The following is a 27,601-nucleotide window of genomic DNA, read 5'->3' on the forward strand; positions in this document are numbered from 1 at the left end:
CATCCCGCAGGGAGGAGCATGCGCAGTTTCTGGCAGACGCTGAAGCGGCTGTGGAGCGGAAGGTGGCGGTTCCCCCTGAGGAGGTGTTTGTGCTTTAAAGCTGCTGCTCTCCGTCCTCCTCCCAGCAGGGAAGGCTGAGGGGCGCTGCAGGCGCTGAAGTCCTTGTTGAGGTCCCCGCCCCGGAGCCCCTCACGGCGGTGAGTCCGCGTCCCGGGAGGCTGCGCAGTGGAGGCCCCGCGTTCCTTTGGGCGGAAACTGAGGCCCCGGCCCGCGGTCTGTCCGCCTTTGGCTGTGGGCCACCGCCTGCCGCGCGGTTTTCCTGCTGAAAACCATTCCCGGGGCCGCCGGTCCCCCCCGCGGGGCTGAGAGTCTGGGTCAGGGGGTTCCCGTCCTTTGTGCCCCTCCCCCCGCCCGGAGCTTTCTGCCCAAAGAGCCCGGATGGCTCCCCGGCCTGGGGGTCTGCACCCCGCCTTCCTAGGCCCACCCCCATTAATAAGGGGTCTGAATGCCAGGGGAGCACAGTTCCCATGGGGTGGGGCTCAGGGGGAAGAACGCGGTGTCCCCAGAAGAGGTGACCTGCCCGCAGGGAGGGGCTTTGTGGGAGCGGTGACTGCGGGGGCGGGGAACCGGGCTGGGGGGTCAGGAGAGGGAGTGAGAGAGACAGACACGTGGGAGGGAGAAAGGGCAGTGAGGGGTCCACAGAGAGGGGCCCATAGGGTGTGGGAGGGACTGGACGGTGACGGTAGGAGTGAGGGGGTAACTCGGGAAAGGAGCCTGAGGAGGAAGGAAGTGGGGAAATAGGGAGGAGGGGGAGCACAGAGAGAGGAAGGGGAGCTGAGAGGGAGAGGGTCCTGGTGAGCGGAAGTGGGGCCACACAGGAGGAGGCAGGTCAGACAGAGACACTGGTTCAGAGGAGAAGAGTTGGTGGAGCGAGTGCAGGGACAGAAAGGGGGGCTCAGGGATGAGGGGGCAGAGGGGGAAGCAGCACGGAGTCAGCCAGCTGTGGGGAGCAGGACAGACTGTAACAGGCAGCAGAGGGGCCGCGGGCGTGGGGAGGGAAAGACGCAGACGTGTGTGGAGATGGGAGCAATCAGAGACCAGGAGAAAGAGCACCTGAAGGGAAATGGGTTTCAGGAGGTTCATGGTCCAGGTGTAGGGACAGACAGAGAGAAAAGGGGAGAAAGAGCAGGGAGGGGAGAGGGGGACACAGGAAAGGACCGCAGTGGAGAGAAAGGGAACAGGGAGACAGAGACAGATCCATAGACAGAAATACACAGCAGTGGGAGGAGGGGAACCCTGGTCTGGGTGAGAGGTGAGCTGATGGGGTGTGGATGGTTAAGTTGTGATTTATTGGCTTCTGGTTTTATGTGTGTGTGCATGTATATATACACACACACACATTATATATATGTATATGCATACATTTAAATATATTTCTATTGATTTCTAAGAGGGAAGGAGAGGGGGAGAGAGAGAAACATCAATGATGAGAGGCAATCATTGATCAACTGCCTCCTGCACGTTCCTCACTGGGGATCAAACCTGCAACCTGGCCACATGCCCTGACCAGGAATCTCACCATGACCTCCTGGTTCTTAGGTCCAAGCTCAATCACTGAGTCATGCCGTCTAGGTGTGCCTTTATATAGTTATTTAACAGCTGAATTGTCTTGGTTATACAGATTTCAATGAGACTTATAAATCTCCAGTTTATAATGCTTGGGAATTTTATAATAATTTGCTTCCAATTGCAACCCTTAGTCACTCAGAGGGGAGAGACTTGTCTGTTGGTCATGGGACCCTTGTCATTTCTTGGGATTCCAACGAGGAGGTGGCCTGTGTCTGTCACCATTTGATACTTTTTTAAAAATATATATATATATATATATATTTATTGATTTCAGAGAGGAAGGAAGAGGGAGAGTGAGAGAGAGAGAAACATCCACAATGAGAGAGAATCATGGATCAGCTGCCTCTTGCAAGTCCCCCACTGGGGATCAAGCCCACAACCCGGGCATGTACCCTTGACCGGAATCGAACCTGGGACCTTTCAGTTTGCAGGTCGATGCTCTATCCACTGAGCCCAACCGGCTAGGGCCTGATACTTTTTCACAGTATCTTAGAAGCGTGAGGTTTGTTGATGTGGTATTTTGTGTGTGTGTGTGTGTGTGTGTGTGTGTGTGTGTGTGTGTGTGTTTCTTCATGGATTTACTTTTTCTTTGTCTGACAGGTAATTTATTATTTAAAAACATCCTGAGAGCCAAAACCGGTTTGGCTCAGTGGATAGAGCGTCGGCCTGCGGACTGAAAGGTCCCGGGTTCGATTCCGGTCAAGGGCATGTACCTTGGTTGCGGGCACATCCCCAGTGGGAGGTGTGCAGGAGGCAGCTGATCGATGTTTCTCATCGATGTTTCTAGCTCTCTATCCCTCTCCCTTCCTCTCTGTGAAATATCAATAAAATACATTAAAAAAAAAAAAAAAAACATCCTGAGATAAATCCTCTGGGTCTTCTCAGATCCCCTGAGGAGCTTTAAGCAATGCCCTCAGGGGCACTTTCCCCCTTGGAGGTGGACAGCTGCTCTGGGTGGGGCATCATTGGTTACTGAGGGGCTCCAGGTGATGGGAAGGTGAGGACAGGGATTAGCAGGAGGGGTGCAGGATGCCTTTGTGAGAGTGGGGAGCAGGCTTTGTTCAGGGGAGGTAAGGGGGTGCTCTGTTTGGTTTGGGGGGTCAGGACAGCAGCTCACGTTCTCATTTCTGTAGGAGTTTGTGGATGTCTTTGGGAGGAGAGACACATGAAGACACACACACAAAAACTCCCAGTGTGTTCTCCATGGAGGAGCTCATTGCTGCTGACTCTCTCCTGTGACAAAGGACAGCAGGGCTGGCATTTTCCCCATTTCCAGGTCCTTCTGACTGTGAGTGTGAGGGGAGCTGATTGAGATGCTGGGCTGACGTCTTTGAAGGCACATTCTGTGACTCCTCAACATACTGTCACCTGAGGAAACAACCCAGACCCCATCAGGACCAGGACCACATGGCTGCTCCTCAGGTAAACGATGTGTCCTGGGTCACAGGCTATGATTCCTTTTCCTCTGGCTTCTGTGGATTTAGAACCTGCCACTTCTGATGTTGGTGCTATTCATGTTCTTTCATTTACTTAGTTAATTACTGTTTTTCTTATGATAGTCAAGGTCAGCAGTTTATATACTTTTATCCTTTGGCCCTTCTCTGCATTCATGTTATGCACGCTCCGCCAGGTCAAGAAGATTTCCCACCTCTAATTGATGAATTTCAACTACTGAAAACATCCCTCAACACTCAACACTGGAGCTGCCCCCAGCCCTCAGGTCCCGATCGTAGATGGGACCTGTTGACCAACCTCCCGGTCTCTCCCACCGGCCAGCAGGCCCCCGGGCTGGGACGTGGAACCGGGCATGGGTGGCAGTGGACGAAGCCCCTTTCCCAGGGAGGCTGAGGGCCGGCTCCCCCCTCAAGGCCAACCTCCCAGGCCCCTCCTTCTCTTCCTCACCCTGGTCAGCAGGCCCCGAACGGGGTTCAAGTATACACAGTGTCCAGATTATTATGATCTCTGAATACATAATAATGTGGCACTCGGTGTATATCCTATATAATAAAAGGCTAATATGCAAATTGTCCCCTCAACCAGAGTTCAACCAGCAGGCAGGCCGGCCAACCGCCCATGTCCCCTCCCCTTGGCCAGACTGGCCGGACCCCACCCATGCACGAGTTCATGCACCGGGCCCATATATATGTGTGTGTGTGTATACTTAGTGGCCAGATTATTATGCATTCAGAGATCATAATAATCTGGCCACTCAGTGTAGGTGAAGAAGGGAAATGTAGCTTTTAGGGTCAAGTGGCTGTAGCATCAGCGCTAGAATAGGGGTAAGAAAATGCACATCTTCCTGCTCAGAATAGCTCAGCAAGTTCTGAAAAGAAGAGTAAATAGAAGAGACTTGCTCACTAGATTAGTAAGAAAGACTTGCTATTTAAATGTACCTTTAGCTTACAGAACGTGAGAGGTACACCTGGATTGACACTTGCAAAAAGTAATGTTTATTTCTGACCATTTTCACATAATGACTTGCTTATTTATGTATTTTTGCTCTGACATGTCCTTTCCTGTGCCTCAGTCACTTGGTATCCATTGTTCCAGTTCACCTGATAATCCCTTGGCTGAGATGCTCCCCTAATCATAGAATTTATTGAGAGATGTGCACAGACCATCCAGAAGCCCCCTCTTCGTCTTAGCTTCTATTTGCTTTGAAAAATAAAAGCCCTACTTTTATTTCCTACAGATCACTGTCTTTTGACATGGGTGCTTCAACCCATGAGGCCTTCTTGCTGTAAATTTTCATTATATTCTATGCTCATGTCATGGACATACTCGACATAATCACTTTTTATATTGTCTAGAAAGTTTACAAGAATCATATTATTAATGTATCTCCAATTCAGGTAAATTTCTATGATTGTAGCTCTCCACTAATGACCCTCAAAAACTTCCAAATAAATTAGTGACCAAGAAATAATAGGTCCAAAATATTTTCTATCATTATGTGAGTTCATGTTCTTTTTTTTTTTTTTTTTTTAATTTTATTGATTTCAGAGAGGAAGGGAGAGGGGGGGAGAGAGAGAGAGAAACATCAATGATGAGAGAGAATCATTGATTGGCTGCCGCCTGTACACACCCGCACTGGGGATTGAGCCCACAGCCCAGGCATGTGCCCTTGACTGTAATCGAACCTGGGACCCTTGAGTCTGCAGGCTGTCGCTCTATCCACTGAGCCAAATCAGCCAGGGCTGAGTTCATCTCCTTATTGTGTTTATAATATTCAAAGGATATCATTCACATGAAGGTTTATGAAATTTATGGGATCACAAAATAACCTTGATTTCGTTGACAGGACAATTCTTTTTTTCTATCCATTGTATATTGTAGGTAAGTTCTCATCAGTGTGTCTGTCTCCACATAAAATGTTAACATTGTCTGAGCTGTATTTTCTTACTTGCTTAACCTGTCTTTATTCTTCTTCTCAGTTACAGAATCTGCTGTGAATATTCATGACTTTTCTTTATGGGTATTGAGCTGTGTTTGTTTGTTTTTTAATTGTAGATCAAGTTTGGAATAAAATTGAAGGTTTACTAGTAACTTTAATTATATGTTTCACAAAACATTCTCCTATCAAAGGCAGAATAATCTTGTTCTAAGAATACTCATAGTAAAATTTCAAACAGGATTGTGGTTCCTATGTGTCCTGTTCCATGAGAACTATAAATTCCATTGAAAAATACTTTCACTTAAAAGTTCTGTATGAATTTTTTCCTGTGTTTTCTTTGCTGTGTATTCAGAAGTATGACAAATGGACCAGAAACATTGGCATCACAAGCGAAAAGTGAGCTTGTTACACATGTGGAAACACAGGCCCCATCTGAGAACCTGGATCAGAACCTGTATTTGTAGGAAAGTGCAGTCGTGGTTGACTGTGTTAACTTCAGGCAGTAATTATGCTTCCAACTCAGCATGACATCTCCAGCTGAGAAATACACACCACGGACCCTGAGCGATGCAAACACAGCCCTCAGAAACCCATATGCCCGTGTCGATGCCCTAATTTTAAAGTTTATTTTCCTGAAAAGTAAAGTCTGTACTGTGGATTTTGGGACATGCGTCATCCTCATTTCTTAGTGCTTTTGTTTGTTTGTTTTTAATTTAATAAGTCTTTTTTTTTAAATATATTTTATTGATGTTTTACAGAGAGGAAGGGAGAGGGAGTGAGAGTTAGAAACATCGATGAGAGAGAAACATTGATCAGCTGCCTCCTGCACACACCCTACTGGGAATGTGCCTGCAACCAAGGTACATGCCCTTGACCGGAATCGAACCTGGGACCCTTCAGTCCGCAGGCCGACGCTCTATCCACTGAGCCAAACTGGTTAGGGCCTGTATAATATTTTTTATTTCAGTCAGTGTATGTTTAATTTCTAGTTGGTCCTTTTTCATATCCTCGAGGGTCTCGTTAAATTTATCGGCCTTTTCTAGGAAATTCTTGAAAAACCTTATAACCATGGTTTTGAACTCTATATCCAGTTGTTTGTTTTCCTCCATTTCTTTCATTTGTGATCTGTTTCTTTGTCTCCGCATTTTTGCTACTTCCCTGAGTTCGTAGTGTAGCTTTGTGTGCTAGGTGTCCTATAGGGCCCAGTGGCTCAGCCTCCCCAGTTACTGAGGTGGACACTCTTGGTGCACCTCTTTGTGGGCTGTGTGCACAGTCTTGTTGTAGTTAAAGTCTTGATTGTTTTTGGTATCACTGGGATGAATTGACCTCCAGGCCAATTGGCTGTGAGGATCAGCTGTGTCTACGCTGGGAGAACTTCTGTGCTGGAGACACCCTTATGAGACAAGAATTGCAAAATTGCAAAAGACTCTGTGCTCAGCTTGGATGGGGCGGAGTCTCAGGGTGGAGCAGACTGCCTTGGCTTCCCGTCAGCCCTGCCCTATGGGGCCTCTGGGTCTCAGTGTCCCTTGGTAATTGTTGCAGGCACCTCTGAGAGAAAGCTGCCCTGGAGTTTCGCCGGCTGCCAGACAGTGCAGATTCTCCCCGAATGAGTCTGGGTTCCCAGAAACTTGCCCGGAACTGGAGTTCAATGTAGTCGGGAGCTTCTGTCTCCCTCCCGCTTTAGAAAGCAAGCCGTGCACTCAGCCTCCCGTGCATTCCGCAGTCAGTCCTCTCTGCACGCGCGTGCCTCGGGCCTCTGCCTTCCACAGCTCCCGAGTCTCAGTGTGCTTTCTCTTTTCCTGACAGTCCAGATTCCCCCCGAATGAGTCCAGTTTCCCAGCGTCTCGCCCGGGACTGGAGTTCAGTGCAGTCGGGAGTTTCCTTCTCCCTCCCGCTTTAGAAAGCCAGCTGCGCACTCAGCCGCCCATGCACTCAGCCGCCCGTCCTCTCCGCGTGCGAGTCTCTGTACCTCAGCCTTTTGCAGCTCCTCTGAGTCTCAATGTGCTTTCCTCTTTTCTTCTAGTTGTAGAATTACCACTCAGCCAGCTTTCCTGTGGTTCTGGATGGTGTCCGTTTTGTGTTTTAGTTGTAGTTTTGATATTGTGTGAGGCCGCAGTTTAGGTGTTTACCTATGCCGCCATCTTGGTTTCTCCTCCATTTGTTAGGGTTAGAAAGCATATCAGAGAAGGTAACTGGGCAAAGTGATCTTATTGGGTGATTCAGGATGTTCTCCTTGGTTAAAACCTCTTCTAACGTGGTTTTCTTTTTTGTTTGTTTCTTTTTTATTTTTCTTCATTTTTTTTTCTTTTCTCCTAACACTGTTTCCATGTTGGGTGACATTGTGAACTCTTCTGGTGACCTCTTGGTAAATGTGTGTTTTATTTCAGGGACCGCTGACCTTCAGGGATGTGGCCATAGATTTCTCTGAGGAGGAGTGGGAGTGCCTGGACCCAGCTCAGCGGAACTTGTACCTGGATGTGATGGTGGAGAACTACAGCAACCTGGCTTCCCTGGGTGAGGATGACTTCCTTCCCGAGTTCCTACTCCACCCGCAGGGTTTTCTTTCCTTTATTTTAACATCTCTGGGGGCTTCTGCTGTCTAGGGTAGACTTTCTGATTCTTGCTCTTAGGAAACAAATGGAGATCGTTTTCTGGTTTAGAAAAGAAAGGCTTTGTTGTGAATTAGGAACTCAGTGTTTGAAAATTTTACTTGTTGTCTAGACTAATTAAGGATCTGTCAGGAAACAGCATTTTGGAAAATAATTTTCTAGAATATTCAAATATTCTACCATGTCTTCTTGCCAGTGGATTGGAAATAGGAGAATGTCTATATCAAAATCATGTTCCATCTGTAAATATAAAAGCCTAAACTACTTTTACAATGGAATGTCCAGAACAACCAGTCGGTGTGACGCACACTGACCACCAGGGGCAGACACTCAACACAGGATCTGCCCGCAGTCCACAGGTCCTGATCGCACATGGGTCCGGCCACCAACCTCCCAGTGCCTCCCCCCCCGGGCAGCAGGCCCCTGGGCTGAGACAGGGAACCAGGGGTGGGTGGTTGGACGCAGCTGGCTACCCCCCTCCCCTCAGGCCAACCTCCCAGGCCCCTCCCCCTCTCCTTCACCCTGTTCACAGGCCCCGATTGGCAACGAACCACAAGGTGGCAGCACAAAGGTGGTGAGGGATGGAGGAGGCTGGGAGGGAGGGAACCTTATTGGCCCTGATCTCCGGCCGGGCCTAGGGACCCCACCCATTTATGAATTTCGTGCACCGGGCCTCTAGTCTAATAATTAATACTGGTAGTTCTTGCAGTCTCTAAGCAAGTTCTTATCATCTTTTGTAAGCAAATGAAAGAGCAGGTGGGCTGTGGCTGGGGAAGTAAGTTGGTTAGAGCGTTATCCCTGTCTGCCAAGGTTCTGGATTTGATCCGGTCAGGATGAATTCAAGAAGCAACCAATGTTGCCCTGGCTGGTGTGCTTCAGGTTAGAGCTTCAATCTACCGGAGGGTTCTTTTCCTTGTCAGGACATGTAACTGGGCTGCAGGTTTAATCCCCAGCCGGAGTTGGGATTTGGGGAAGGCAGTCAATTGAACTCTCTCTCTCACATTGTGCTCTCTCCCCCTCCCCCCTTCCCCTCCCCCTCCCCCTTTTTCCCTCTCACTTTTCCCCTCTTCTCTCTCCCTTCTCCCCTCTCCCCATCTTCTCCCTACTTCCTTTCCACTCTCTCTAAAAAAAAAAGTCATGGGCCAAAACCGGTTTGGCTCAGTGGATAGAGCGTCGGCCTGCGGACTGAGGGGTCCCAGGTTCGATTCCGGTCAAGGGCATGTACCTTGGTTGCGGGCACATCCCCAGTAGGGGGCGTGCAGGAGGCAGCTAATCGATGTTTCTCTCTCATCGACATTACTAACTCTATCCCTCTCCTCTGTAAAAAATCAATAAAATATATTTTTTTAAAAAAAGAAGTAACCAATGATTGCATAGATGTGTGGAATATATATCAATGTTTCTCTATCTCTCTATCTCTCTTTCTCTCTCCCTCAACAAAATAGAAAAACAATATTAAAAAAGAATGAGAAAGAGCACTTGAATGTGAACAGAAAAACGACAATATCTGTTCCAGGTAGGTGGGAATGAGGAAGCAGATGACATAGGTGAGAGGTCCATAGGTCACGGAGGAAGCCAGACCTTCCATTTGGGTTGGGAAGCTGTTTCAGTGGGAAGGATTTTGAGAAGCTCAGGTTTGTCTGCTGCTGTCGTAGAGGGACAGACCGTCTCCATCAGGACCGGTTCACGTGCATCCTCTCCGGACTCTGCTTCTGCCCCCGTGACCGCCATCCTCACGTTAGCAGTGAGGCCAGGTCCTCCCCTTGGGCTCTGAGGGCTCCTCTTCCATTGCTTTGGGGGCCTGGGAAAATCTGTGCATGTTCTTGAGGAATTGCATGTTAAGGTTTTTCTGTTGAAATTTTGGTTTTGTCTCCTGAAAGGATTGAGATGGTGGAATTTGGTGGAGAAACTCCAGGAACACGGGACAGGTGTCCTGTTCTCTGGTTTGTAATTTCTAATGCAATGTAGGCTTCAAACAAGACCCCGCAAAGTTTAGACTCAGGGATTCCATCACAGCACCCGCACCTCCCCAAAATGAGGAAATCTAATTTTCTTTCACTTCAAATCTTCCTTTTCCTGTGTGTGCCACCTGCAGTTTCCTTGTGTGACAGCAGTGTAATGTGTTTATTTAACTCACAAAGTTTTAGAATAAGTTACTGCCCTTTGTGGCCTTAGAACATTGCCCATCTGTAGGAGAGTCTCCATGGTTACCCGATTTGTTCTTCACTATCATCTTGTGATTCTCTCTTGTTCAGACCAAAGTTACCTGTGACGGTGTCATATATGTTTTCACTTTCTGATGAGATCTTGGTCAGATTGTGGTTTTATATTGTCAAGTGCTGATACAACATGCTGGAATGTTCTTTGGTAGTAAGTGAGTTACAGAAATACTGGGCACCTCATATTTAGGAATAAATTTTGTTCTTCCATTTAAGTTTACTTTAGGAAAAAGCAATGATTATGTTTTTCAATAACTTCCCTCAGTATGTCTCTTCATCATGTTATACTTAACTTGAAAGACTTAGCTTAATTTTTCATTTGTTTTGTATTGATTTAAGAGAAGTTGAGAACAGTAAAGACAGAGCGGGGAGAGAGAGAGGGAGAAAGACAATATCAATTTGTTACCCCACTTATTTATGCATTTATTGGTCCATTCTTACATGTGCCCTGATCCCGGATTGAACACACAACCTTGGCATACTTCGACTATGCTCTTAACAAGTGAGCTACCTGGCCAGGGCTGAAATGTTTATTTTATTTTATTTGTTTATTTAGATTTGAAATGTTTATTTTAAACATCAGTCAATCTCTGCATACTTTACAAATTTCTTATGGTTCTTTTTTTTAATAAATGAGTGGCAGTTCTTTTTTCATTTTTATTTTTTTTTTTTACTTTAGGATTGATTACACCTATACATTTTGTGTAGGAGTAGCAGAAATAATGACAACAATTTTTCTCAATTAAATATTTTTTTGTTTTTATTAGAGAATAAAGGGAAGAGAGAGAGAGAGACATTGATTTTTGTTGTTTCACTTATTAATGCATTCATTGCTTAAATTGATTTTGTGCCGTAACCGAGGATTGAAACCGCAACCTTGGTGTATCGAGACGATGCTCTAACCTCCTGAGCTATCAGGCTAGGGCCCCAAAATGCTTCTTTATTAACATATACTCATATTTTAGAATGATTTGAATTCATATCCTGTGAATTTTTTCTTCCATGTAATGTATTTCATAATGCAAAATATTTGCTGTTCATGGATGCATAATGACAGTTAGAATTTACAGTTGTTATAAGAGAATTCTTTTCCACTAGTACATGTATTTAGAATTTACAATTTGGAAAATGTTCTATTCTTGTCTTGCACATTTAAAAAAAATTTTTTAAGAGAGAGAGGGAGCCGAAACCGGTTTGGCTCAGTGGATAGAGCGTCGGCCTGCGGACTGAAAGGTCCCAGGTTCGATTCCGGTCAAGGGCACGTACCTTGGTTGCGGGCACATCCCCAGTGGGGGGTGTGCAGGAGGCAGCTGATCGATGTTTCTCTCTCATCGATGTTTCTAGCTCTCTATCCCTCTCCCTTCCTCTCTGTAAAATATCAATAAAATATATTTTTAAAAAAAAAAAAAAAAAAAGAGAGAGAGAGGGAGAGGGAGAGAGATGGAAACATCAGCGATGAGAGAGAATCATTGATCGGCAGCCTCCTGCATACCCGCATTCTGGGGATTGAGCCTGCAACCCAGGTATGTGCCCTGACCGGGAATCGAACCGTGACCTCCTGGTTCATAGGTAGATGCTCTACCCTTGAACTACCTGATGGGCTTGCCTCATTTTTTAAAAAATTCATTTATCTTTTTGATGTTCTGGTTGGATGTTAATATGCTTCCTTATATACCAAATCTCTGATTTGATTCTCTGCTTCATCTATTCTACTTTATTTCTTTCTTTATTTTTTGTTAATCCTTTCCCCAGGATATTGTTCCATTGATTTTTAGAGAGAGTGCAAATGTATTGGGGAAACAGAAAGAGAAACACGGATGTGAGAGAGACACATCGATTGGTTGCCTCCCATATGAGCCGACCAGGGCGGGGGCTCAAGCCTGCAACCGAGGTACATGCCCTTGACGGGAATCGGACCCAAGATCCTTCATTCCTCGGGTGGATGCCCTTCCCACGGAGTCAATCGGAATTGGGCAGTCATCTCCTTTAGATTCCCTGCAATAGTTAACTTTATTTAAGTTAGTGTAGCCTTCATTTCTGACTTACATTTTAATGGTTTCCCTGGTCTGTTTTTTTTTTTTTTGAAATATATTTTATTGATTTTTTTACAGAGAGGAAGGGAGAGGAATAGACAGTTATAAACATCGATGAGAGAGAAACATCGATCAGCCGCCTCCTGCACACCCTCTACTGGGGATGTGCCCGCAACCAAGGTACATGCCCTTGACTGGAATTGGACCTGGGACCCTTTAGCCCGCAGTCCGACACTCTATCCACTGAGCCAAACCGGTCAGGGCTCCGTGGTCTGTTTTATGCTATTGAGGTTTTCATGATGTTTCTTGAGCATCATTATAACCATTGCTTTGAACTCTGTATCTGGCAGTTTGCTTGCCTCCATTTCTTCTTCTGGAGATTTCTCCATTTCTTGCATTTGGGACCCGTTTTTTGTCTTCCCACTTGTCTGCATCTTTGTGGCTGTGTATTAGGTAGAGCTGCGCCATCTGCTGGACTTGGGAGCGTGGCTCAAGTAGGCGTTCTGTAGGGCTCAGTGGCACGCCCTCCCGAGTCTCTCCAGCTAGGTGCTGCAGGCCGGTGCTGTGTGTGGCTTGTGTTTTCTGTCCTGCTGTCCTTGAGCCTTGATTGCTGTTGGCACGTTACTGACGGGATCGACCCCCAGGCAGATTGACTGTGAGGACCCACTGCAGCTTGAGAAGAGAAGCAGCAGTGCTGGGGCCAAGCCCCTGTAACTGAACTTGCTGATGTGGTGCTTGAATGTCCACCAAGTCTGCCTGTGAGTGTGTCTCCCGTGGAGGTTGGGTTGTAATCCAGGGGGGTATGAAGCTAACTAACGAAGGGACTGGCTCTGGGGCCGTCAGGAGGTGTGGGCCAAGGTCAGGCACCACCTGTGTCGTCCTGGGGCCACTTGATATGAGCTATAGAGCGACCTGAAAATTGGATTTTTTGTGTTGTTTTTTTTTTTAAATATATGTTATTGATATTTTACAGAAAGGAAAGGAGAAGGAGAGAGAGTTAGAAACATCGATGAGAGAGAAACATCGATCAGCTGCCTCCTGCACACCTCCCACTGGGGATGTGCCGGCAACCAAGGTACATGCCCTTGACCGGAATCGAACCAGGAACCCTTCAGTCCGCAGGCCGACACTCTATCCACTGAGCCAAACTGGTTCACGTGGTTATTTTTTTTTTTCTTCTTAAATATGTTTTTACTGATTTTAGACAGAGAGGAAGGGAGAAAGATAGATAGAAACATCATTGATCAGCTCCCTCCTGCACGCCCCCTACTGTGCACGGAGCCTGCAGTCCAGGCACGTGCCCTGACTGGGAATTGGACCAGCGACCTCTTGGTTCATGGGTCAGTGCTCCACCACTGAGCCACACCAGCTGGGCAGTGGCTGCTGCCTGTGTTCAGCTTGGCGTTGCCCCGGAGAGGTCCCGCTGTCATCCACAACTAGTTGCCACCAAAGCCGAGCCTCAGGCCACTTACGTGTGCCGTCTGTGGCACCTGAAAGCCAAGTGCTGCTTGTTTGAGGGATTTGGGGAAAGTCTGAAGCATGAGAAAGACGAGGCCGTTTTTATGGAAAAGCCACCAAACATAGCAAAACAGCTCTGGTGGGGGGCCCAAGTTGGGTGGACAAGTTCTCCAGCAATCAGTAGGTCAGAGCTACAGCGTTAACCAGGGTGATGGAGACTCACATGGAGGCGCCTGCTGGCTTTGTGGGAAGGTCTCAGAAATGAACAGTGGGCTCTCAGCACTTTTCGCTGACACAAAGCTGCCCTTCCAGCTCTGGCTCTGACGACGGACAGACAACTCAGTTTCTCCCTGTCTGTGCAACTGATGCCCTGGTGCTAGAGCTCAGAGTCAGTGAGTCCAAGAGTAAGTCCGTGTGCAGGCCCTTTAGGAGGAAATCCTGCCCTAGCCGGTTTGGTTCAGTGGATAGAGCGTCAGCCAGTGGACTGAAAGGACCAGTTCGATTCTGGTCAAGGGCACATGCCGGAGTTGCAGGCTCAGTTCCCCAGTGAGGGGCGTGCAGAAAGCAGCCGATCCATGATTCTCTCTCATCATTAATGTTTCTATCTCTCTCTCCTTTCCTCTCTGAAATCAATAAAAATATATTAGAAAATAATAAAATAAACATTAAAAAAAAAGGAGGAAGTGCCGTGACCCCAGCACCCCGCAGTCTCACACAGCCCCCATGCACACAGGTGTTTGAGTGTCTCCTGGGTTGTGATAGTTCCCACATTTAGTTCACGGCCTTTGTGGGTTTTGTTTAGATATGAGGGAAGTGGGTGGTAGTTCTCACCTCAGTGCCCCCGGACATTCAGGTCTGAGTCAGCCACGTGTCTGTCCCCATGAACGTCATGGGCGTGTTTGTCTGTGCCCTTACCCGGCTTCGTTCACGGCTCACCTTGCTTCTTCCCCTGCTCAGGCTCTGGAGAATGGATGCTTTTTTCTGTGTCGTTACGGACATTTACTTAATATTTGTTTTTTGGATAAATTTATGTTCTCTTCATGTGAGATAAAAACTTGTTACCATCGAAGGTAGGTTTTGAAAAGTTTTATAATTCTGTCTCTTTATTTTTTTTAATTTTTTAAAAATATATTTTATTGATTTTTTACAGAGAGGAAAGGAGAGGGATAGAGAGTTAGAAACACCGATCAGCTGCCTCCTGCACACCCCCCACTGGGGATGTGCCTGCAACCAAGGTACATGCCCTTGACCGGAATCGAACCTGGGACCCTTCAGTCCGCAGGCCAACTCTCTATCCACTGAGCCAAACCAGTCAGGGCTAATTCTGTCTCTTTAGATGTTATTTTTTATTTTCAATTTTGGTAAAAAGCATGTGACTAGAGCTGGCCTGTGTGGTTCTGTTGGTTATATCATCGACTCATACACTGGAAGGTCACCAGTTCATTTCCTGTTCAGGGCATGTACCTAGGTGCGGGCTCAGTCTGGGGTTGCTGTGCCTGTACGAGGCAGACGATCATTGCTTCTCTTTCACATTGATGTTTCATGCTCTCTCTTCCTTCCTGTCTATAAAAATCAATAAAGTTTTTTAAAAACACAACAACGTGATTAAAAATCTACCATCTTTACCATCTATAACAGTCCACTGCTATTCAGTATACCCACCTTGTTGTGCATTTGATCTCTCAAAACGTCCATCTTGCAGAAATGTCTCAATATGCATTGAAAAACTACTTCCTCATTTGTTTTAAAAGCAAGGCCAGTAATTCCCTTTTTTTTTTTTTTTTTCCTGAGGTGAATGACATTAGATTACTCACCTAAGGGAAACCCTACAGTTTCTCTTTGTCACTTGTGTGCTTCACTTAAAAAAATGTCCTCAGGGTTTCTCTCTGTTTCTCAGTTGATGATCTCTACTTCTGTTTCATGGCAGAGTAGTCTTCCATCGTACGTATGTAGGACACTTCCTTCATTCATTCAACTGCATGGACCTTAGGGTTGTTTCCACCTATCTCAGGCTTTTGTGAATAACATCATAATGGACACAGATGTGCAAATGTCTCTTGTAGTTTCTCCTGCAAATGTTTTTTTTATAAATACCTACAAATGGGATGGTGTATGATGGGATTATTCTGTTTGTAATTTTTTGACAAATGCTCCTGTGTGTTTCATACTGTTGGCATCAATTAATGTTCCATTCAGCCAGGAATAGGGTCCATTTTCTCAACAGTTTATAAAACACTTTTTATGCTTTGTTTCTTTATTTTTTTAATTCTTTTTTTTTTTTTTTTTTTTAAATATATTCTATTGATATTTTACAGAGAGGAAGGGAGAGGGATAGAGAGCTAGAAACATCGATGAGAGAGAAACATCGATCAGCTGCCTCCTGCACACCTCCCACTGGGGATGTGCCCGCAACCAAGGTACATGCCCTTGACCGGAATCGAACCCGGGACCCTTCAGTCCGCAGGCCAACGCTCTATCCACTGAGCCAAACCGGTTTCGGCTATTTTTTTAATTCTTTATTGTTTAAAGTATTACATATAGTATTCCATATGCCTCCTTTTCCCCACATTGACCTCTCCCCAGCCACCCCCATCCCTCTATACTTTGTTTCTTTGATCCTGGTCATCCTTATTTTTCTGAAGTGACATCTTGTGTTGTTGTTTTTTTATGTTGGTTACAAATGTTTATTTATCACATGTGCAGGAAAAAATGATAGAAAAAAGCTGGCTGGTGTGGTTCAGTGGTTGGGACATCCGTCCAAGCACCAAAGGGTCGTGGGTTCTTTCCCTGGCCCCATTGGGGCATGTGTGGTGGGCTAGTAATCAATGTTTCTTTCTCTCTCACTCTCCCTCCTCCCTCCCCGCATCCCACCCTCTTTAAAAATTAATGGAGCCTGGTTGGCTCAGTGGATGGAAAATCATCCAGCAGACTGAAGGGTCCCGGTTCGATTCTGGTTAAGGGCACATACCTGGGTTGCAGGCTTGATCCCTGGCTCTGGTCAGGGTGCAAGCCAGAGGCAAACAATCGATGAATCTCTCTCACATCGATGTTTCTCTCCCTCTGTCTCTTCCCCTTCCTCCACTTTCTTTAAAAATCAGTGGAGCCTGGCTGGCGTGGCTCAGTGGTGGAGCGTCAACCCAGGAACCAGGAGGTCATGGTTCGATTCCCGGTTGGGCCACATGCCCAGGTTGTGGGCTCGATCCCCAAAGTCGTGCGTGTAGGAGGCAGCCGATCAGTGACCACTGTAATCATTGATGTTTCTATCCCTCTCCCTCTGCTTTCCTCTCTGAAGTCAATAAAACTGTATTTAAAAATATGTAAAAATAAAAATCAATGGAAGAATATCCTTGGTGAGTATTAACCAAAAAAATAAAAGAAAATTAATGGAAAAATATCCTTGGGTAAAGATAACAAGAACAACAACAACAAAACGGTAAGAAAGCTTCCTGGACCTGAGATCAGATACTTCAAAGAAAAAGTCTGGCCCCAACCGGTTTGGCTCAGTGGATAGGTCCCAGGTTCGATTCCGGTCAAGGGCATGTATCTTGGTTGCGGGCATATCCCCAGTAGGAGGTGTGCAGGAGGCAGCTGATCAATGTTTCTCTCATCGATGTTTCTAACTCTCTATCCCTGTCACTCCCTCTCTGTAAAAAATCAATAAAATATATTTTAAAAAAAGAAAAAGTCTGTGATGGAGTTTTTCAAAGAGCACTTTTAGCCTGGCCTCAGTGGTTGTGTGTCGACCTTATGAATCAGGAGGCTACAGTTCGATTTCTGGTCAGGGCACATGCAATGTTGTGGGCTAGATCCTCAGTGTGGGGCATACGGGAGGCAGCCAACCGATGATTCTCTCTCATCATTGATGTTTCTATCCTTTCATCTCTGGAATCAATAATAATATATTTTCTTTATTTAAAAGATATTTTATTGATTTTTTACAGAGGAAGGGAGAGGGACAAAGAGTTAGAAACATTGCCCTGGCCGGTTTGGCTCAGTGGATGGAGCGTCGGCCTGCGGACTCAAGGGTCCCGGGTTCGGTTCCGGTCGAGGGCATGTGCCTTGGTTGCAGGCACTTCCCCAGTGGGGAGTGTGCAGGAGGCGGCTGATCGATGCTTCTCTCTCATCCATGTTTCTAGCTCTCTATCCCTCTCCCTTCCTCTCTGTGAAAAATCAATAAAATATGTATTTTTTAAAAAAAGAGTTAGAAACATGGATCAGTTGCCTCCTGCACACCTCCCCTTGGAGATGTGCCCACAACCAAGGTACATGCCCCCGACCGGAATCAAACCTGGGACCTTTCAGTCTGCAGGCCGATGCTCTATCCACTGAGCCAAACTGGTTAGGGCAATAAAAATACATTTTCAAAACAAAACAATGACTACTTTTAGATGCACAGCAAAATGGTGTAGGGGTGATGACAATTCCCACATGCTCCCTGCATAACCTGCCCCTTCTCTGTTTTCTATCAGTGGTACATTGATTATATATAGGAAGCTACATTGGCACAATATCTCTCAAAGTTATAGTTTACCTTAGGGTTCACTGCTGGTTTGTACACTCTAAGGGTGAGGAAAAATTTATGATGGCACATTTCCAAAATGATAGTGTACAGATTAGCTTCTAGGATCTAACGATTCTCTCTGCTCTGCCTATTCTTCCCTATTTCCCCTACACTCTCGTAACCATTGATTTGTCTACTGGGTTTGTCATTTCCTTTTCTGAAATGTCATATAGTTATTATATAATATGTCGCCTTTCCAAGTTGGTGTTTTTTTTGGTATTGATTTTTTGAGAGAAACAAATATCAATTTGTTGTCCCACTTACGTATGCATTTATTTATGATTGATTCTTGTATGTGCCCTGATCCAGGATCGAATCCCTATCCATGGCATATCTGGGCAGTGCTGTAACCAATTCAGCTACCTGGCCAGCCAGATTGGATTCTTTCACTTAATTCTATGTATCTAAGTTTCTATGTATCTAAGTTTCTATCCTCTCTTTTCATGTTTTGATATATCTTTATAGTGCTGAACAATTTCCTATTGTACATACCTCAGTTTAATTATCCATTCACTTGGTGACACACACCTTTGTTGCTTTCATTTTTTTTGAAATTATGAACAAAGATGTTATAAAGACCACCTTGTAGGCTGTTGTGTAGATAATATGTTTACCTGTGTGTGGATAAATACTAAGGAGCACAATTAAGGCTTCATATGGTATGGGTATGTTTAGTTTTGTAAAAACCTCCAGACTATCTTCCCAAGTGACTATAGCATTTGGCACTTTCTCCAGCAATAAATGCGCATTCTAGTTGTTCCCCATCCACAGAAGCATTTGGTGGGGTCAGTCTTCTGGATTCTGACCTGTTCGGTGGTGGGTTCGTGTCGCTTAACTGTGCTGTTTGTTACTTCTCATTGCGTTAATGTGCATTTACTTAGTGACATAAGTTGTGAAGGATCTTTTTAATATATTTTTTATTGATTTCACAGACAGGAAGCTAGACAGAGAGAGAGAGATAGAAACATTCATGAGGAAGAAACATCAACTGCCTGCCCCCGGCACACCCCCCTAAGGCAGTGGTTCTCAACCTTCCTAACAATACAGTTCCTCATGTTGTGGTGACCCCCAACTATAAAATTATTTTCGTTGCTACTTCCTAACAGTAATTTCGCTACTGTTAATGAATCATAAATATCTGTATTTTCTGATGTTCTTAGGCTCTGCAGCAGCGGTTCGCAACCTGTGGGTCGCGAACCACAGATTGAGAACTGCTTGCAGGATCACCTAAGACCATCGGAAAACACAGATATTTACATTACGATTCATTAACAGTAGCAAAATTACAGTTATGAAGTAGCAACGAAAATAATTTTATGGTTGGGGGTCACCACAACATGAGGAACTGTATTAAAGGGTCGCGGCATTAGGAAGGTTGAGAACCACTGCCCTAAGTCAGTGGTCGGCAAACTCATTAGTCAACAGAGCCAAATATCAACAGGACAACGATTGAAATTTCTTTTGAGAGCCAAATTTTTTAAACTTAAACTTCTCCTAATGCCACTTCTTCAAAATAGACTCGCCCAGGCCGTGGTATTTTGTGGAAGAGCCACACTCAAGGGGCCAAAGAGCCGCATGTTGCTTGCAAGCAGCTGTTTGCCGACCACGGCCCTAAGGGGTTCAAGCTCGCAACCTGAGCACGACGCCCTGACTGGGAATCAAATCAGTAACGTTTGGTGAATGACAGATGCTTGACCAAGTGAGCCACACTTGGCCAGGATGAGTTGGAATACTTCTTTATATGTTTTGCATAATAGGTTTGTACACGGCCATGGCTAGTTTGGCTCAGTGGATGGAGCGTCCTGCGGACCAGAGGGTCCCAAGTTCGATTCCTGTCAAGGGCACCTGCCTGGGATTGCAGGCTCAATCCCCTGTAGGAGGCGTGCGGGAGGCAGACAATCGATAATTCTCTCTCATCATTTATGTTTCTATCTCTCTCTCCCTCTCCCTTCCTCTCTGAAATCATTAAAAATATATTTTTTAAAAATCGTTTTGTAAACGTTGTGTTTTATAAAGATTTTTCTCCACTTGTGGCATCGGTATTTTTCTCATGTTGAACATAACTTTTTTTCTCCTTAATGTTTCAGTTGATAGATTGGGAGTTTCAATTTTAATAGAATCAGTTAAAAAAACAAACTTAAGAATTTGGCTTTCAAAAATTTGAAGTATATAACATTACATTCCTTTGATATTTAATAATATAGATGTTATATTTGTAGCTATGTGTCATCCCCGGAATAAACACAATGTCTGGGAGGTGATGAGATATAAATTTTGTAATGTTATATGTTACAAAATAGAAACAAAAAGAAGTCTATTAATTTAGTTTAAACTGTACAGCACCATTAGATCTTACTAGTATTGTTGTGACTTTATACTGTTTGTCTTGGGTAGAACAACTCCCTTGAGTATTTGTGCAATGGAGGTTTTCTGGAGAGAAAATCCCTTAGCTTGTGTATGTATGGGTGAGTCTTTCTCTGTCATATGTAAAGGAAATTACTGCTGGGTATTTTATTCTTGCCTGGTAATTTCTCTTTTTTAGTCATTTGAGTAATTGGTTCCACCCTCTTCTGGCTTGTAGCGTTTCTGCTGAGAAGTGGGATGATAGGCTGATGGGTTTTCCTTTGTAGGTTACTTCCTTCTCTTCCCTGGCTGAGAATTCCTTTTTATTTTTTGAAATTCATTTTTGACAGTTGCAATACAATGTACCGTGGAGATGGCCTCTTTGGATTGAGTTGAGTAGGTGTTCTATGTCCTTCCTAAATTTGAGGATCTAGTTGTTTACATAGTTTTGGGAAGTTCTCACTCACTATTTGTTTGAATAGGCTTTTAGTTCCCTTCTTCCTCTCTTCTTCCTCTTAGTATGCCTATAATTCTTATATATGAGGCTTTTCTGATGGAGTCAGATAGTTGTCGTGGAGCCCTTTCTTCCTTTTCATGCTCAGGTCTCTTCTTTCTTTGCTCCATCTGTTCAGCTGTTCCCTAGTCTCAGTAATTCACCCCTAATCTCCTAAATTGCATACTTTGTTTCCAAGGGTTCTGATTGGTTCATTTGAAAGTTTCAATCCATTTGGTAAAGCACTCATTTTGTTCATTAATTTGTTTTCTGAGTGCATTGAATTGCTGTTACCGTATCTTATTGAGTGTTTTCAGAACTGTAATCTTGAATTCTGTGTCATTTCTATCACATATTTCCATGTGCTGCAGCTTGCTCTCTGGAAACTTTTTTTTTTAAAATATATTTTATTGATTTTTTACAGAGAGGAAGAGAGAGGGATAGAGAGTTAGAAACATCGATGAGAGAGAAACATCCATCAGCTGCCTCCTGCACACCCCCTACTGGGGATGTGCCCACAACCAAGGTACATGCCCTTGACCAGAATCGAACCTGGGACCCTTGAGTCCTCAGGCCGACGCTCTATCCACTGAGCCAAACCGGTTAGGGCTCTCTGGAGACTTTTTATTTCCTTTCTGAGCTTTCTCATCACCGTGGTTACTAATGCAGTTTGTTAGTCTCCACTGTCAGCTTTCTCTGAAGAGGACTTTCTGTATTTTACAGCAGGTGGCGCTGAATGACAACATTATTAACTCTGAACTCCCAGAGCTGACTACAGCCTTGCTGCTTGGGTGGGTGTTTATTTTGCCCTTATTGTAATGGTGACCCCAGACCTCTGTGGGTCCCCCCACAGACCTCACCTGGTTATCCATCACAGAAGTCAACAGCGATTCTATGGCACTAGGTCTCTGTGTGCTGATACTGTGCTCTTTGACCCAGGTTAACTGGAAGCGAGTTTTGGGAATCTGAGGGAAGGTAGGGCTCTGTGGCTACATTGCTTTGTTTGAATCACCATTGCCCCTCAGCAGACAGTCATGGCAGAACCCCTATGCTGTGTCCTTGCCCAGGCATCTCTGCTGGCTCAGCTGCTATTCTCACTGCTCACCCGCTGGAGAGCCCACTGAGACTCTCTGTTCTGCCCCATGGGAACAACTAATACTACCAGCTTCCCTCCCTCTCTGGATGGAGGTGGTCGCCAGCTCCTGCTGCAGGGCTGTGTCCATGCCATCTGGCCTCTCCTCCCTTCTTCCCCTTCTATTCCTGGTTGCCCACCTCTAGATGTTTCAATGCGTTGGTCTCTCAGTCATGTTTCTATATTATGCAGGGAATTCTTTGTTGAGTTATAGTTGATTAACTTGTTCTAGTTGCAGGAGGACAGGCCTGGGTGATCTCTCTAGCCTCCATTTTTCTGACGTTCCCCATTTCTTCAACTCTTAATTTTTTATCTGTTATCACGCGTTTTCACTATTCTGTATTTCTGTCGCTGCACTTGGTGTGCAAAGTGGTCGATTTGTTAGTGTCCCATGTGGGCTTCCTTCTATCAGAATCTTCAATGTGCTATGCAAGTGTTTTGATCCTTCAGCTTGGTCATATCTCTCATTGATAATTCTGTTATATTTTTATATTGGTCCATTTTTTTTAGCTTCACTTTTGTGTTTGGTTCATTTGATAGATACTTTTATGTTTGGATCATGTTTTTTAGTTTTTCTCAATGTCTGAATATCTCTTGTGGGGGGTTAGGAATTTAAACAACCAGGCCTTATGAACTTGCTTTTTGTAAGAGAAAATAAATAAGAATCACCTGTGGCCCTGGCAGGTTTGCCTCGGTGGATAGAGTGTTGGCCTTCGGACTGAAAGGTCCCAGGTTCAATTCTGGTCAAGGGCATGTACCTTGGTTGCAGGCACATCCCAGTGGGAGGTGTGCAGGAGGCAGCTGATCGATGTTTCTAACTCTCTATTCCTCTCCCTTCCTCTCTGTAAAAAAAAAAATCAATAAAATACATTTTTTTAAAAAAGAATCACCTGTGGTAGAAATTCTAATTTATGTCAAAATTGTTTGGGGGCAGAGTGTGTATAAGTTCCAAGTTTCAATAATTTTCTGTTTCTTTCCCAGAACCCAAAATTTCTTTTTGTTCTCTGTAAGTGTCTTCACTGTTGCAGTCTCTGTAGTGTTTGAACAATTAACCAGCTTTTCTTTTTTCTTTCTTAAAGACTTTTTCATTGATTTTAGAGAGGAAGGGTGTGGGAAAAACAGAGATAGAAACATCAATGATTAGAGAGAATTATTATTTATTTTTAATAATTCTTTATTGTTGAAATTATTACATATGTCCCCCAGAGAGGAAAATTATTGATCAGTTGCCTCCTACACGCCCCATACTGGTGATGGAGCCCACAACCCGGGCATGTGCCCTGACTGGGAATCAAACTGTGACGCCCTGGTTCATAGGTTGATGCACAGCCACTGAACCATGTGTTCTAGGCACCCACTTTTTCTTTTTAGCAGCCATTACAGTGCATTCACCATGTACCAGTAATGCCATTAGTTTAGCAATCGGTATCATGCAAAACAGAAACACTTTCTTCAAGATGCTTTAAACCACAAGATCATTGAACACACACAGTACCCTCATGTCTATCTCCTCAGAGAAGAAACTGGGAAGTGGGAGTTTTCTTGTAATACTGCCACTGTTTGCTAGGGTGTTTTCAAGTATTGTTTTCAAATGTAAGTAACTTTTTAACCCTCTTTGATGTGACTTTTCCTCATTGTACCTTTCTTGGTCTTGCTTTGAACATTTAACTTAATTTTGGAGTACTCAATGTACATTCCCCTGGGTGTCATAACGGTGAAACTTTATTTCATATCTTTCAGCTATCTTATCCGAAGACAACCATGCCATTCTGCAAAAGCCAAAAATAAGAGATTTACTCCCTAAAATAATACTGGTAAGATATGGAAGATATGGCTTTGATAATGTACATTTAGTGAAAGCCTTGGAATTTGAGGAGGAGTGTAAGATGAGAAAAAAGTATTTTTTTTTAAATATATTTTATTGATATTTTACAGAGAGAGGAAGGGAGAGGGATAGAGAGCTAGAAACATCAATGAGAGAGAAACATCGATCAGCTGCCTCCTGAACACCTCTCACTGGGGATGTGCCCGCAACCAAGGTACATGCCCTTGACCGGAATCGAACCCGGGACCCTTCAGTCCCCAGGCCGACGCTCTATCCACTGAGCCAAACCGGTTTTGGCGAGAAAAAAGTATTTTAACATGGACAGAAGTAACCTGGTACAGTTATTCATAATAAAATCATTGTCACTTAATGAGGTCAAAGATATTACACATTTGGTAATGCTTCCAATTAAATTAATTATATTTTAAACTAATGTGTTTCTAAATGTGAAGACCAAACATAATGTTTTTAATATTATACATTCTTGGAATGAAAATACTGAAAATCTATGAACTTACATAATCTATGCTGTAAATATAAGAATTAATACAGTGTAGTGTGGGATCAAATTTTCAATCATTTCTAGAATATAGTGGTTTATAATGAATATACAAAATTTAAATGCAATTAGTTGACTTCTGTATTAAAGTATCAGTATACTTCTATTGAGAAATAATGTTTTTGATACAAATGCCTATAATTTTTATAAACTTGGGAATCCTTTTTTAAATATGAATTTATCGATTTAAGAGAGAAGAAGAGAGAGAGAGAGAAATATCAGTGATGAGAGAGAATCATTGACTGGGTGGTTGCCTGTTGCACACCCCCCACTGGGGACCAAGGCTGCAGCTCAGGCATGTGCCCCGACCAAGAGTCAAACTGTGACCTCCTGGTTCACGGTTTGTTCCTCAGCCCCTGAGTCACACCAGCCTGGAAGGAGTGTTTTTGTTATACACCATCATGGTTTAATAGTTATCACAGATTAGTTATTTGAAAAAAAGAGTACATGTTTAATGAAATTATAGCTGTCACTAAAGGCCTTTCCATCTTCAATGATTATCAGAATACATGCAATGAAGACAGAAGTTATCAATACAAGGAGCACTGGAAAATTTTTAACCAAGAATCAAATTCTAATATACATCAGAAAATTCAGCTTCCAGAGAACCATTATAAAGGTGGAAAAGTCTTTGACCAAATGTCAAGTCAAAGTATACTTCAGTTTATTCATACTGTGGCAAAAACAAACAAACCTTTGAAACAATCTTCAAATCATACTAAACGAGGTAATATTCATACCAGAGAGAAAGCTTACAAATTTAATCAGTGTGTGAGACTCTTCAGTCAAATACTCGATCTAAATAAACTTAAGAAAATCCGTACTAGAGAAAAACATAAATGTAAAGAATGTGGTAAAACATTTAATTTCCTTTCAAATATTCGTGAACATGAGAGAATTCACACTGGAGAGAAGCCTTATAAATGTAGAGAATGTGGTAAATCCTTCAGCCGGTCCTCAGCCTTTATTTATCATAAGAGAATTCATACCGGAGAGAAGCCATATAAATGTAGAGAATGTGGAAAAGCCTTCAGGAGCTCCACAACCCTTTCTGACCATCAGATAACTCATACTGGACAGAAACCATATAAATGTGGAGAGTGTGGCAAAGCCTTCAGTGAGTCCTCAATCCTTAATCAACATCAGCGAGTTCATACTGGAGAAAAGCCTTATCAATGTGGAGAATGTGGCAAAGCCTTCAGTGCAGTATCAAACTTTGCTTATCATCAGAGAGTTCACACTGGAGAGAAACCCTATAAATGTAGAGAATGTGGCAAAGCCTGTGGCAGCTTCTCAGATCTTACTAAGCATCAGAGAGTTCATACCGGAGAGAAGCCTTATAAATGTAGAGAATGTGGCAAAGCCTTTAGCCAGTCCTCAAGCCTTGGATATCATCAGAGAGTTCACACTGGAGAGAAACCCTATAAATGTAGAGAATGTGGCAAAGCCTGTGGCAGCTCCTCAGATCTTACTAAGCATCAGAGAGTTCATACCGGAGAGAAGCCTTATAAATGTAGAGAATGTGACAAAGCCTTTACTAGGTCCTCATCCCTTAATAATCATCAGAGAGTTCATAGTGGAGAGAAGCCTTATAAATGTGGAGAATGTGGCAAAGCCTTCAGGAGGTCCTCAAGGTGTCGTCTTCATCAGAGTAGTCACACTGGAGAGAAGCGTTTTAAATGTAGAGAATGTGGCAAAGCCTTCAGTGACTCCTCAAACCTTAAGCGACATCAGAAACTTCATACTGGAGAGAAGCCTTATAAATGTAGAGAATGTGGCAAAGCCTTTGGCAGCTCCTCACACCTTACTACGCATCAGAGAGTTCATACTGGAGGGAAGCCTTATAAATGTGGAGAATGTGGCAAAGCCTTTAGATGGTCCTCACAACTGACTGCGCATAAGAGAGTTCATACTGGAGAGAAGCCACATGAGTGAAGAGAATGTGGCACATCCATTGGCAACGCCTGAAACCTTACTGCACATCATCAGAGAGGTCATCCTGGAGAGGAGCCTTATAAATGTAAAAATGTAACAAAGCCTTTAATCAATGTTCCTGCCTTATTGTATGGCAGAGTTCATACTTGAGAGAAGTATTACAGTTATAAGGAGTGTCATAAGTCCTTTACCAACAGTGAAAACTTACTGAACATCACAGAATTCTGACTGGGATCAATCTTATGAAGTGAAAAATGTAGTAAAGCCAGTAATGTATTACTGTACCTAAGAGAGTTCATACTGAAGAGAAACTTTTCAAGTGTAGAGCATGTGCAAGATCCTATACATATAGCTCAAAATTTACTAGATATCAGAGACTTTTATAGTGGAGGGAAGCCTTACACTGTAGAAAATGTGAGAAAGCACTGGCTGGCTTGCCTCAGTGGTTTAGCTTGGATGTATGAACCAGGAGGCCAGGGTGCAATTCTTTGTCAGGGCACAGGCCCTTGTTGCGGACTCAATTCCAGCTGTGGATCTTGCAGGAGCCAGCTGATCAGTGATTCCCTCCATCATTGATGTTTTTATAGCTCCCTCTCTTTTCCTCTCTGTGCTATATCAGTGGCATCTAAAACTCTTCCGCCCTCACATCAGCCCTTCAGGCCCCTGTAGCTTCTGTTCAGAAGTTTGGAATTTTACTAATGCTATGACTTATGTCAGAATTTGGCAAGTATATTGCTTTATGTTCATAAAGTAGGTAGCCTACCATTCAGTTTTTGTGCTGGATTCTCAAGTTTTGAATATTATAATTTTTGGAATATAATAAATTGGCTTCTGTGTACTGTTTAACTGGAATGATTTTTCTTGTACTGATTTTCATTGGAATCCTTCAGAATTTTTCAGTGTTACCTCATTAATTTTTTTCTTGGAGTAGAATCAACTGGAGTAAAACAGATTTTATTCTCAACTAGAGTCCTGGTGCACAAAAATTTGTGCACCTGCGAGTGGGGGAGGTCCCTCAGCCTGACCTGTGGCCTCTTGCAGTCTGTCAGGGAATGTCTGAGGCGACTAGCGAGCCGATCAGGGGACTGCGCCGGCTGGCGATTGGCCAGCCACACTCCCCGATCGCCTCTCAGCATCTGCTGATTGCCACCACCCAATGATCATCGTCCCCTCCCTCTGTCTGCTGGCACGGGCCTTGGCTCACCTGGCACCGCCCACTCGCTGGCCCTGCCCTCCACCGACCGGTCGTTCCACCGTTGGGTCTATTTGCATATTAGGCTTTTATGGTATAGGCATAGAAGTCCAGTGCATGAAATTTGTGCACAGGTGGGGTCCCCAGGCCTGGTGGACAATCAGAGCCAATTAAGGCCAGGCCGATCGGGGCCTGAAGGCCCTGGCGGGGTTGGGAGAG

At 44.3% G+C, this 27,601-nt stretch overlaps 1 protein-coding gene across 3 annotated transcripts; it reads left to right on the top strand.

Annotated features, from left to right (window-relative positions):
• LOC308235447 (uncharacterized protein) lies at positions 1 to 27,034 on the top strand. Of its 3 annotated transcripts, none has more exons than XM_080644275.1 (5): positions 1 to 197; positions 2,906 to 3,051; positions 7,411 to 7,537; positions 23,612 to 23,685; positions 24,760 to 27,034. In XM_080644275.1, exons 2-5 carry the CDS (start codon positions 3,037 to 3,039, stop codon positions 26,188 to 26,190), a joined length of 1,647 nt encoding a protein of 548 aa, XP_080500401.1. In that variant the 5' UTR covers positions 1 to 197; positions 2,906 to 3,036; the 3' UTR covers positions 26,191 to 27,034. The 3 variants fall into 3 exon arrangements, with proteins under 3 accessions (XP_080500401.1, XP_080500402.1, XP_080500403.1); XM_080644276.1 differs by having other exon boundaries at positions 11 to 197; positions 2,763 to 3,051; XM_080644277.1 differs by having other exon boundaries at positions 19 to 197; positions 2,823 to 3,051.
• The last annotated feature ends 567 nt before the right edge of the window (positions 27,035 to 27,601 follow it).

Source organism: Plecotus auritus, assembly GCF_963455305.1.
Source record: "Plecotus auritus genome assembly, chromosome: 10".
NCBI lineage: Eukaryota > Metazoa > Chordata > Mammalia > Chiroptera > Vespertilionidae > Plecotus > Plecotus auritus.

Coding starts and splice junctions, on each gene's coding strand:
- LOC308235447 (XM_080644275.1), top strand. Junction 7,538..23,611: donor CAGCAACCTGGCTTCCCTGG/GTGAGGATGACT, acceptor CATATCTTTCAG/CTATCTTATCCGAAGACAAC. Junction 23,686..24,759: donor TACTCCCTAAAATAATACTG/GTAAGATATGGA, acceptor AATGATTATCAG/AATACATGCAATGAAGACAG.